At 38.5% G+C, this 12,938-nt stretch overlaps 2 protein-coding genes across 2 annotated transcripts in view; both read right to left on the minus strand.

Annotated features, from left to right (window-relative positions):
• Positions 1 to 544, minus strand: part of MAT2B (methionine adenosyltransferase 2B) — a 10,344-nt gene extending 9,800 nt beyond the window's left edge. The window contains exon 1 of the mRNA XM_010718896.1: positions 500 to 544. Within this exon, the coding sequence (XP_010717198.1) occupies positions 500 to 529 (30 nt within the window). The 5' untranslated portion in view covers positions 530 to 544. The remainder of the gene's footprint in view (positions 1 to 499) is intronic.
• A 1,891-nt stretch (positions 545 to 2,435) lies between these two features.
• HMMR (hyaluronan mediated motility receptor) overlaps positions 2,436 to 12,938 on the minus strand; it is a 13,598-nt gene continuing 3,095 nt past the window's right edge. The window contains 14 exon segments of the mRNA XM_010718900.2: positions 2,436 to 3,349; positions 3,981 to 4,143; positions 4,401 to 4,577; positions 4,836 to 4,935; positions 5,039 to 5,191; positions 6,755 to 6,913; positions 7,458 to 7,574; positions 8,172 to 8,386; positions 8,675 to 8,823; positions 9,492 to 9,670; positions 10,626 to 10,700; positions 11,252 to 11,352; positions 12,196 to 12,282; positions 12,570 to 12,758. Coding sequence (XP_010717202.1) covers positions 3,330 to 3,349; positions 3,981 to 4,143; positions 4,401 to 4,577; positions 4,836 to 4,935; positions 5,039 to 5,191; positions 6,755 to 6,913; positions 7,458 to 7,574; positions 8,172 to 8,386; positions 8,675 to 8,823; positions 9,492 to 9,670; positions 10,626 to 10,700; positions 11,252 to 11,352; positions 12,196 to 12,282; positions 12,570 to 12,758 — 1,884 coding nt within the window. The 3' untranslated portion in view covers positions 2,436 to 3,329.

Genomic DNA, 12,938 nt, shown 5'->3' on the forward strand with positions numbered 1-12,938 from the left:
GTGCCGCGCGCTGATTGGCTGAAGGGCCTTAAAGGGGCCGAGAGCGTCGAGAGGGGGCCGCTGCTGGGGTGGTGCGAAGGTCTGCTGCGCGCCTTGCGGAAGCCTTCGGTGAGGGAGGGCAACGCGAAGGCCGCCGCGAGCAAGGCAGCTCTGGGGACACAAAGTAAGCGTGAGGTGCTGCTTTTAATCCTATTCTATACTTTGAAGAAGCGTCCTTAAAATAGCTTCGTTACTTTTACATTATCACTACATGCAGCATCAGCTTCCTTGCTTTTTATTTTGTTTTTAAAAATAGGTTTAATACTTAGCCTCGTTGAAGCAGTGAAATCATTAATACCTACTCGTTTATAGTCCACATAATAGTCCTGTAAGCACAACGCACTGTTTCATACTGTAATTACAGAAACTAGTGCTAGTTCTGTTTCCCTCTTTCTCCACCCGTCCACTCCAGCACTGGAGTACAGCAGCAACCCTCTCCTCCCACCACCCAGCACCTTACCTGCCCCGGTTCCACCAGTACTTGAGGCATTACCGCAGACGGAATGACCAGACAGGGCAGTAATTGCACCTTTCTCTGCTTTTGTCTGCAGAGAGCACATGGAGTGAAAGGAGCAATAGCTCAGTCGACCTTTCAAACCAGGACACTAATCCAAGGCCCATCACGTGTAGATCTGAATCCTATTCAGCGTTGTTTTCTTTTCATTAGCTCCAGTTAAGCTGCTCGGTAGGATCTTGGTAATAGCAGCGTAAGCAAGTGCAACCACTGCACAATTCAAAGCTCTCCCCATCTTTTTTCATAGAACCGAAGACAGGAAAGATCTCCAAGGCCAGCAGCTTCCTCCTTTACCACTTGCACACTTACTCCACACTATTTATTTACATTTTCAAGCTAAAGCAAAAACTGGCACTGCTTTAAAAATTAGGTTCCAATCATTTCTGAGAGTTGCTCTTATTTTTCCCTGTGTAGAACATGCTCTTGGTCACTTAAAAGGATTTTAAACGGACTAAACAAAGATGCCAATTAGGGCAGAAAGCTTTAACCATTGAGGCACACAGAAAAGCACCCCTGCAATACCTGCAGTACATCACTGCACTTGCTATGTTTTTGCCCTTTGACTAACTTAAGCTAACATGACAGAACACGTACATTGGAAAAAGCTACATTAATTCAGTGCCATCATTTCCTTCGAGTTTCCTAGAGCCTTTCATTAACATTCACTTGCCTTAATCTCTTGGAATAAAAGGCTAGTTCACATAACTGAGAACACTTGTTCTTGTCAGGGTTTTTCCAACAGCTTTTTACTTTCTGGTTTACGAACAGCAATTTTACCTTGGAAATACCCCTTGGTGTAGCCTACCTGAGCAAGTAGGCAAGCATCAGCAACCTTGCATGAAATAATGCCAATCTGAGTCAAAGACCCTCATGTAGTATCATCACGTTGCCCGAGTTCTTCCATTTTCAGTTGTGTTTTACAGATTTCTCCCCCAGCCCCGTTACTCTTTGCAGTGTTGCTCACAGACAGCATGGTATAACCAAGTGCCTTATCGCATTCACTGCTGCTAGGTGTACAAGACTACTTAACACAGCAATTTCTACAAAGACCATCAAGTAAGACTAACTACACCAGTTAACAGAACGGCCAGGGTTGGAAGGGAACTCAAGCATCACCAGTCTCCAATCCCCCTGCCACACGCAGGGCCACCAACCTCCCCATTTAATACTAGACCAGGCCACCCAACGCCCCATCCTCTGTAGGTTTCTTTTACTCCATTCACAGTTGCTTCTCAGAGAAAAAAGCCCAACACAAAACCAGCTAGCTTTATTTTTTTCTCCACTCTACCTAAGAACCCTGATACTCTGAAATTCTCTCAAGTTCTTCATTAAAGTAACTCCGTGCTTCAGAAAAACTCCTACATAGCAAGTTATCTATATGTAAATTGAAACTTGCCAATTTAATCCTCCTCTTCAGAAGTTCAGATTACAGAGCAAACACACAAAGATGGCATTAGCTACCAGATCTAACAACACATTTCCTAAGACTTAATATGCATTTTTGGTATCCTCTTTTCTCAGTACCCCCATACTCCATAACCTTGTGGTGTCAGTTTTAAATACCTCAAGTTGTGTACATTGCAGCACACGTGTACAAGACAGCAATGCATACTATTAGCAAAAGCAGTTCCATGTTTCAATTCAGTTCTATTACTTCTGTACTAATAGAAATTCACAGGAAGTGAGAGAATAAGGGATTTGCAAGTCACATACAACGTGTAGTTCAACTGAGTAACTTCTTCTGTAAGGTTAGAAAACTGCATTGTCCTTCAGGCAAGACTGACAGTGAGTTCTGTTGTGAAGATTTAAGTTTTGAACACTAGGTCATTTACAACATAATTTGATTTTGATTTTCATCTCTTTACAAAGGACAAAGACAAAACATGATTGGAAGTATTTATTCTAAAATATTCTTGATTTTTGATGTATTTCAACAGATTTCTTCCACCTTGCCAAAAACGCAGTTCTACACAATCAGTGTGTAGTGGGCGTCCTCTCACTCAAGCCAAGTTCTGTTAGCATTTTCTTTCACATAAAATCCACTAAGACAGACAGCTAAAATGACCATGACAATTTAAGTCCTTTAAGTACAGCACCTGTAAAACAAACTCCCCTTAAGACACTTATCTGAGCCACATGATACAAACATTTAGGTGGACAAAGCAGTTGTTTTGAATTTGACCTGGAAATCCTTTTCTGAGAAGAATTGCATTATCCAGCCCCAGGAATGAAGATAGTATGCCTTAAATACGGATCCCATTAAAAATCCATGCCAACTACACAATATACTTTTTACATTTGTTCTATATTACATAAGCCACAAACAAAAAAGGGTTTGTAGAAATCATTTCTGCCATTGGCAAAGCAATCATAACCAGCAAAATTAATTTAACAAACTGCAGAAACTCAATAGTTACAAAATAACATTCACAAAGGCATGTTTTGTTTGTCATCCTTTTTCCCTAATGATTATTCACCTTCTCTGAACTCAAGCTGACCTGTTGAAAACTGAGTAGCTTCAGAAAACAAAGCAAGTCAAACAATGACAGTTGTAGTGGTATTACCAGCAATCTGGAACATACCAGTTATGTCTTCAAGTAAGAATACGACCAAGTAGTTTTTCTGAAAATTGACTGTTTTTGTTTTTAAAATCACTTCCCAAGTAATCATACCAATGTCTATTACAGATGGCAGCCAGGTTCATCCAAACAGTCTGTTTAAATCTTCTGCAGTACGTGAGTATATTGGTAATATTTTTCTCAACAGTGCGAAGAGACTAGATTTGGTTTCTATTACCTGCAATGGAAAAACATCACTGAGTTTGTGTTCTGCATTTCTGCTCCCTCCAAACTGAGCAGGTATTTGGTGGGGGAGAAATTAATTATTACTTCTCTCTCTTAGTCTGCTTCCCTTTTTGTACTCCTTTGCTCTTGCCATTTTTCACCTATAGGCCTTTTATCTGTACACCTACAGCAGGATAAGGTTCTGCAAGGTAGCAGCTAAAAAAGAAGGGCTCAGACATCTGGTTGAGTCCTTTTTACTCCTGCTGCTCTTGTAAGAGGTAGTGCTTGCTACAGCAGGTAAGCAATGAAAAGAATTTCAGTGGGTAACAGCAGGATAATTAGGTTCACATCTTGCAATATCACATCAACCACCTGACCCTCCAGAATCCACTTCTCGACACCAAGCAAGCTTTGTTGTCTGACTTCAAACCTATCTCAGGTTAAAACAACCAAGGCTAGGAGGTGCAGTGGCAAAAAATCCACTGGGAAGATCCCACACAGCTGCAGCCTCCAGCATCTGCTGTGAAATATAGTATGTGCCACCTCCTTCATTTCCCAGTGGGGTACATTGAGCAAGATTATCATATCTTTTTTGGATATGTTTAAGATACACAAGTACTGAGTTCATAAATATCCATGCTTACCTTCTTTAAAAGGAGTTTTTGGAGGAATATTTTCCTTGCTATCATGCTGGAAAGCTTTAGAAGGATCAAAACGCCTAATGCCCTGAATTGTATATAGCTGCTCCTGCAGATCCTTGTTGGTTTGTTTCTCTTTTGCAAGAAGTGCACGCAGTTTCGAGATGTCCTGAAGAAAACAATACTCAGGAGTTAAATAAAGAATAGTAGGAAAGATAGCTCTGTACATTTTGTATTCAACACCAACAGATTTTCTTGCTGTTCTGGAGACTGATGGCCTATTCTAAACTGGCTCATACAGGGAAATTAACAACTACAGAAAACAGAGTTCGCAGAATTAGCCTGCAAGAATTTAGAGGATTTAGCAGAAGACAGCAATCAAGCAAACAGTTAAATTTTCCGTTTTTAACTTTTTATTTGACAAACCTGCTGCAGGTGGGTATTATCTTCTTTCAACTTCATAACATGCTTGATTTTTTGTTTCTGGTTTTGGTGGCCGAGTAGTTTAGCATACGCTTCACTTAGTTTATTCAGTTCTTCTTGAGCTGCACCTTGCTCATTTAGAAGAGCATTTTTCTCTGCTTCAAATGCATCAAGTTGTTGCTGAAATGCATAGTACATTGAACAGAAATTAGTGTTTTGTTTCCCCCACTACACCTTTCCTCCCAAACTGAGATCTGCAAGTACAGACAATGGTTTGGAAAGGGAAACAACTGTCTCAAGGGATATTAACTTAGAAAAACGCTGCAGAATATATGCCTTCAAATGAAGAAATAGCATATTTACTTCTCAAGAGCAGAAACTTGACTCAACCACACAAATATTAGCAAGATACCAGTGAGAATTGACTTCCTTACACACCTGAAAAGGCTTAGTTTTGTTATGCAGTTCTTCATATAGATTACGCCAGGTCTTTATCTCTTCTTTTAAACTAGAGGTCATGTCTTCATGTATGGTTTTCCTAACAAACAAAAAGTAAAGTTGCATCATTTTCACTATTAGCTCTCAGCACATCTTCCCACTGTGGTGTGCTGCAATACCCAAGTTTAGCTTAGAGAAGTCACCTTGATTTTTCCACTTCAGATTTTTTTTTCAGATCTTCAGTTAACTCTTCCAGTTTTTCCTGTAGTTTTGTCACTTGTATGAGGCAAGAATCTTTTGTTCTTTCTGCTTCTGCTTCTTTTAGCGCAAGCTTTGTCTGGGCTTCTGAAATCATCCTAATGAAAACATAAGCCATCCTTAGTGAAGCCCAATTAAGCATCTTCAGAGTAACTTAAAATTAAATAAAGCTAACTGTAAAAACAATATTCACCACATTCAGAAGCTGTTTCTGGACTAACTAAAATTAAGATTTGTACTAACAGTGCTGTAAAATAGAAATATAGTACAGAAAACACTCAAACTGAAGATCTACAGTCTAACTTCTACAAGAAGGCTGTCTCTTGAAAGCAATGCAACATAATGTTTCTTGTATTTATTACTGTTAAGTATTAGCAACTCTTAATGAAAGATACCTGGCTAGTTAGACTTGAACACACAAGTTTATTCAAGTAGTGTGGATGACTCCCAAGGATTTCCAAGTTCTCTAATACACTGCTTTCCTTCTCTTACCTCAGCTGTTCATTGCACCATCTAGGTAGAGACTAAGAAGCCTTTTCCTGCCAGTCTACTATGACCAACTCAAATAGAAAATAACTCTTCAGCTTTTTTAATAATTAAGACAACAAGCCAAAGAACTCCCACAACTCAAATAGCAACTGGAGGCAACATCAACCAGCTGGGGGGGAAAAAAAAAAAAACAAGACAACACCTTAGATAGCAAAAGTGTTCTGAAATAAGTTGGAGCAAACTATGATTGTGCTCTGGATAACCTTAATATCGTGGCTAAGGGTAAACAAGACAGCAAAAGCATTACAAAAACATTTTTATAAGTCAGGAAAGTTGACTCACAGAATGGCTGGGAAGACTAAAGCATAACTGTGGGCTTAAACCCATCCTCAGCTTTAAAAGCTAGCTAGGAGTATTAAGAGAAGAAGGGAAGGCAGGCCAGCACACACACAATATGTTCCCTAATGTACAAGCAGTTACCAGTGCTGCCTACTACTGGCATTTGTTCACTGGAACTTTTTGACACCAACACTCTCATATCCTCCAGTCATCAGTTAGTAGCCCACAACAGGAGACTTACACATGGTCTATCACAGTGAGCTCTAAGGACAGCATTGAGCCACTAAGTTGCAGTTAGCTGTTGAGAGAAGCATGTCCACAGTAACTGGCCTAAGGCTGGTTTTGTTACTTACAGCTGCACAATAAGCAAAGGAAGGGCTTTAGTTTCCTTCAGTGCAGTGTAGTCATCTCTTAAGCAAAATCTGCTTGTGAATTTGATATGACAGACAATTCAGAAACCAGTGGCAGATCATCACATACAAATTCAATATTTGTTCATCTGCTCCATGGAGCTTATTCGTTTGTGGAACAGTCAGTGTAACTGATATTTCTAAAAGCAATATTCCAACAGAACCAGTTAAACTTGCATCTATGTTTCCACATGAAGGAAAGCTACTTAGTAATTAACTGAATCAATTAGTTTACTAATTAATAAAGTCTTGATTCATTTTGTCTATCAGTATTTTCAAACTAATGAATTGAGAAAGTGAAAAAATTTAAAGGCTACACTAAGTACTCATTTTACTGGATAAGCCTGATAATTTCTAATGCAGAAGGCAGGCAAGCCTTGGCTAGTATTCTTTAGCTAGAGGAAAAGTTTGTCAGCCCAATACCTTGCACATTCTTCTTTTGCCTTGTTTTTAGTGTATTCTGCTTCCTGGAGCAGCTGTAGATTATCTTCATGTATTTTTTTCAGGTCAGCAACTTGCTCCTGCAGAGAAGTGTTCTCCAGCTTAAGACTGCGTATTTCTTCAGCTATTGTTGTCTTGTAGCTGGGTATGACAGAGCAAGGGAAGTATTGCTATTTTAGACCAAATATAGATTAAGTATAAATCCATAAAGCCTTAAGCAGGAATACTATGGCTCAGTCATGCTTTAGTGAAAACAAACACTGAAAGACTGACTACACCTGAAAGATTCATCAACACTTGTGATATGCCTTGCATTCTTACCAATATACTACTTGAATATTTTGAGAAAGTTTGCAAGAACTGTAGGATAAAAAGAACCTTGTTAAGTCTCAAAACTTGCAGTGAATCAGGAAGGCTTTCTGCAAGCTATTTCAGAGCACAGAGTATTCACCAGTTGCAGCTATCATGGAAAATGAAGAGCACTTAGAGTGCTTGATTAGACTTTGGTAGAAACATCCACAGCTTCCTGATTACTGAGCATGTCATTACAATTGACTAGTACTCAAAATAAAAAGCTTAATACCAAACATTCTGCCACAAAAAACACTGCTCATAAATAAGCAGCATACATCATTGTAATTGTAGTGAAAAGTCACTGCCCTACTCTTTAATGGAACTGAAATACCTTTCAAACTCAGCAACATTCTCTCCCAGTTTATGCAGTGTGTTGTTAAGCTCTTCTTGGATTTGCAGAACTGTACTGCTGTGCATTTCCTTGATTTGCTCCAACTCAGCATTCTTCCTGAAACAAGCATTCAGCATTCCATGCTGGACATAAGCATGTCTGAACACATTACCAAATGCTATTATCAATTACAGAAAGCCTACAGGAGCAGCAATATATTAATCCTGACATACCAGTACGCTCTGTCACAACTTCTCATGAATTTAAGCACAATCTTCAGATTTAGCAGCTTTAACTAAACACTAGAACACTAACTTCCAAAATATTCATGAAATAGATTTAATGCCTGCTAGTAAGCTTCCAATACATCAACATTAACAACAACTTGCTCGAAAAATCTTCCCTAGCAATTGCCCTGTCTAGGGTATAAATATCTAATACAACACAGATGTAGCTAACATTTAACAGTAACGTTACTACAGTATTGGCACTTCAAGCATGTTAAACAGTTTTGAGCTAAATTATACCAACTTAAATCACTCATTTACATAGGTTCTATCTGCCGTAATTAATCAAAAACAGCCAGACAAGTTCATGTGTTCAGGCCTCTTTAAAACCTGAATGGGCTCAAAAGCCTCATATAAAAGCCTTTGTATACATTGCTGATTCAACTTTTCTCATTCTGTAGCTTTAAACTCAGTTCGTTTCACAAACCCTTTTAACTTCACTTCCATCTGTGCAAGTTCAAGGGCTTTAGATTTGGTTTCTTTTTCCAACAGCTTCACCAGCTTCTCAGCTCTCTTCTCCTTAGCATGTAGTTTGTCCAGCTCATTCATTGTGCTCTTCAACTCCTCTTCCAGGAGACATCTCTCACTCGTTACCTCATCTTGAACACTGAGTAACTTCTGGTGCATAGATGCAGACGATTCCTGCAGAGTATCACAGTTTAAAACTATCAGTAGTTTCTTAAGAATGAAACGCCACTTTGCCATGTTGAATCTTTAAAGCACAGAAGGGCAAATGGGTAAACTGGAACTACTGTACACTAGCTGTTATCCCAAGACCACACAGCTTGTGCTAACCAGCACCTACTTGTACATTCTAAAGATTTCATCTTTAGAAATATAACAACTTGATATGTAACAAAAAAAAAAAAATCAGAGCATTTCATCTCAGTCATTTGGATTAGAGTATTTCAGACTAGAGTCTGTATTTACCTTTTCTTGCTGAAGCTGAGAGATTAACTCCTCTTGTTTCTCAAGCAGTTTTTGGTGTTCTTGCTCTTCTATGAGAACTTTTTTTTTCAGTTCTTCTATTTCAGCATTCATACTCAGGACTTTTCCTCTGCTCTCAGACAGTTCTCTCTTCTGCATAGAGTTAGCATCATGCAACAGGTAAAGCCTTCTGTCTTCCAAGATGCACCACATATTTCCTTGATAGTTCTATCATTCTAGCTTTAAAGTTAGTCAAGCATGGAAAAAACCCACCTCATGATTTGCCTCATCTGAGAGCTCATCAAAACCAGCTGAAAGAATACCACTTCTAATTATGCTTGACCAATAGCTAACTCCAGCTCAATCAATTAGCTTTTGCCAAATAAAGTGGAACAGCTGGGGAAAACCTGCTAAATGGTTCACTCAGAGATGTGAGGAATGGGGTGGAGTTGGGAGAGCAGAAGTGAAGAAGGGCTCCTGGACATATTCTCAGTACTGCTGTGAACTTATGTATAAGCTACTAACAGTGAAATAAAGCTGTATAATATTAATTATTAAATAAAAGGAATAAACATTCAACTTGTTGATTGAAAACTAGCATTGAAACAGTTTTCACTGTTACACTATTTACTTCAGTATGTCTCCGTGGAAATAAAGACTCAGACTGGTTTCCATATGGATTGAAACAGGCTGGTCTGTTTGCAGTTGAAGCTGAGACATGACTTGACTTAGAATCTGCACTGGCATTTTAGACCATCATTTTGATAGGATGCCTATGTGATCCCAACTACGTGAACAGCATTCAAAAACAAGCAATTACCTTTTTCTTGTTCTACAAACTCACACCGTTCATTAAGTGCTCTAATCAATGTATTTGATTCTTCTTCTTTCATTCTGAATGTCTCTCTCATAATCTTGATGTCTTGGTCTTTCTCGATCAATGCCTCCTCCATTTGAGCAACATCTAGTTTATATTTCTCTACAGCTTCTGCAACACTACTGTAGAATAACATTTATTTGTTACCATAACTTCATTTTTAAGATTTTACTTTAGTACAAATGAGAGATGGTTGGAATACTGAATACTGTTCCTTTTCAGCAGGAAAGCTTTCTTTCCTTACTTAGGCTTATTTTGCAGCATTAAAACAGGTTGATTAAGAAACAGGTGCATTTAAAATTAAATGCAATTGATATCAAAATCTGTATTTTAAGAGAAGCTTACAATTACGTAATTTAAACTATGTACTTCATTTCAATTAAAAACAGAACTAGTTACTATACTTCATTTACAGATGATTACTATATCCAGTTTTTTTTTTGTTTGTTTTTTGTTTTTTAGGAAGATGAGTTTTGACAGAAAAGCACATACAAATAAACTAGACTTCACAGTAAGCCAAAACTTAAGGCAAGCTCACAAGGAACCTCTTACTGATTAAATTGGCAGAAGTGGGACACTGAGGGAGACGGAATGTTCAGATTTAAATGAACTAAATTGGAATGCTTTTGTGTTTTTACAGCTTTCTGGGCTAGGTACACATAAGTGAGGAGCTGGTTAGTGTTTCCACCTGCTCCCCAGCACTAAACTTTTAGTGTTTACAGTCAAACTGATATTTTTCTCAAGCGCCAGAAACACAGATGATTCATCACAGCTATAAAATAAAAACCAGAAAACTGCCAAGTTAAATTTTTTTAAGTGACACCTCAAATACATAACTTTTAGTAACTCAGAGGAAATAAAAATAAAAGCTGAGTTTTGTATACAAAAACTTTCTAGATGTGTGCACATCTTTTAACTCCTTCCCATTTGTCCGGAAGGATAACCACTCTTCCCCCCCTCGCTCTATTTTGTTACTGTTAAGCAGAATTGTTCCCAAACTTCTGCTTCACCAAGAAAAACAAAGCTTAGTTTTGCTGCCTTTTAATGTACCCAGTCCAATTCAAGAACAATTCTTACCTAAGCTCTGTAATATACTCTAGCAGTTTTTCAGTGTCAGACTTATCATCCACTTTCTCTCTCTCTGTAGCTGATCTAAAAAAACAAAAAAACAAAAAACAATCAGGACATTTTCACTGTCACTATTTAAGCACTTCAGAGTTATTTGTAGCTTATTTATTTACAGGTAAGCAACGAGAAATCAGTCACTGCATCACTACTTAATACTAACACATTCATCCTGTAATCAAGTGTGGCTGATGCTTCCATTTGCACTAAAGATGCTGTACCACATTTTACCACAACTGAGTATGTAAGACAGGCTGCATTAGCTAGACAAATTATCATTGTCTCCTTTCATCAATTACAATACCTGCATTATTAGATTACAGTTGAAATACACAAAGATAAATACAAAGCATCTGCTCACATTCAAGCAATCGGATATTAGAGGAGAGCAAAAGGCCTTTCCATATAAGGAAAATTTTCCAGTGGCAATCATCTGAACATCTTTCAATAAAACTAATTTCAGGCCACTGCTAATTTCTGTTGCCTCTCAGCAGAAAGATGGCCTTAATTTTTCTCCAAACTACGTGCTTAAGAACAATAGTTACATTACTACATCCATTCCTTTCCTTACTACATACAGTTTTTCTTGTAACTGTGCTACTTTTCCTTTTGAATGCTCCAGATTCCTTTGTACTTCCTGCAGCTTCATTTCCATGTTCTCCTGCTTTGCAAGTGCAGTCTGGAAAAAACAAACGTTATCACCAAAAATGAACTTAGCATGAACAAAGTCCATTCTCTCAGAGCCATATTAGTTTTTAATTAATCCATCAACAGGATTTAATTAAAGTAGTAGCTGCTATACTGAATGTGACTCCTATGATCAAATTATCCATCTGCAGATACATTAGCTGTTTTCTATAACTACAGACATGCACAACCCAGAAAACCCACACACAGCTGTAGCAATTGGACACATCAGTACAATAGAAAGGCATTACAAGAGGTGTGATGACAGAAGGACCAGCATGATAGAAAGCTGCTATCAAGGAAGCGAAGAAGATTGCTCACCTATATCAGAAAATTCTAGGTTCAGAGGGAGAACTCCACAAGAGGGGGATCTCCAACCAGAGAACCTTCCCCAGTGCCAGTAAGCCTTTAAATAAGGTCTAAGAGAGGTGCAGCCAGGCTGCAGCCCCTCTGGTCACACAGCTGAATTGCCTTCACCTGTGCTCCCAGGGCTGACCGGTCCTTTCCCCAGGTGCTCAATCGGTTGTTCCAGCCATGACTCAGCAGTTCCCCTACAATGGCTAAGAGCTTATTTAAGGCCACTGCTTTTCAAATACATCACTTATCTGACCAGACTGATACTTAAATGTTTCTAGAGTTCCTTACTTAGAGGAACTTCACATCTCAACAGCAAAATAAGGACCGTTTGTTATTGATTATCTTTCTTAATTCCACTGAATGGAAAGCAGAAAATTTTGAGTTGAGGACAGAAAAAAAAAAAAAAGGCAGAACTGCTGCAAGCTCTTCATTGACAGTTCCTGAACAGATCAATCCTGTGCAGTATAAAACACCTTACCTTCTCCTTAGCATCCCTCTTGTTTCTGAGCTTCATTAACTCCATACATAGACTGCTCATTTTCTTCTGCACACCATCTTCAGAGAGCTTATTAGAGATAAAAAAAAACAGCATGCATAACTCGTTCGTATGAAACGCTCAGTATTTAAAACAGTATTTTCCTCCCAACCAAAACAATGATCACTACGTGTCCCAGTAAGTGATGGCAGCACACCCATCCCTGTCCTTACGTTAGCACACAATGCCCCAAACAAGACATGGTCTGAACGTGAGGCAGTGAAGGGGTGCAGAAAATGCATCAATGGGGAAGTTTACTCTTGGCCAGGGAACTTAGTAACAACCAAGTCAAAGCAAATAAGCATCTGTATGAATACCTTAGATTTTAGTAGTTCATTGGTTCTTGTTAATTCCAGAAGCTGTTTTTTCAGGCAAGCAACATTTGCCAGAAGAGATGTTTTCTCCTGAACTGCAGCACTCAGCTTAGCTTCCATCTTAACAAAGCCTTCATCCAGGGCCTGAAGTTTTTTATCCTGCTCTCCACGTTCTCTCACTAATGCACGAATCTAAAACATAACAAGTGGTCTTTTCTATTTTATGATATTATTCTTAAAATCCTGAAGCTATGACTGCTGTTTTCCTGAAAAGGCTGATTATCTGAACTGTATTGGCTTACATTCAGGACACAGATCTTTAATTTTGTCATTCACAGATAGGATATTATGCAGAATTATTTTTTATATATA

Source organism: Meleagris gallopavo, chromosome 15 (genome assembly GCF_000146605.3).
Source record: "Meleagris gallopavo isolate NT-WF06-2002-E0010 breed Aviagen turkey brand Nicholas breeding stock chromosome 15, Turkey_5.1, whole genome shotgun sequence".
NCBI classification, from domain to species: Eukaryota; Metazoa; Chordata; class Aves; order Galliformes; family Phasianidae; genus Meleagris; species Meleagris gallopavo.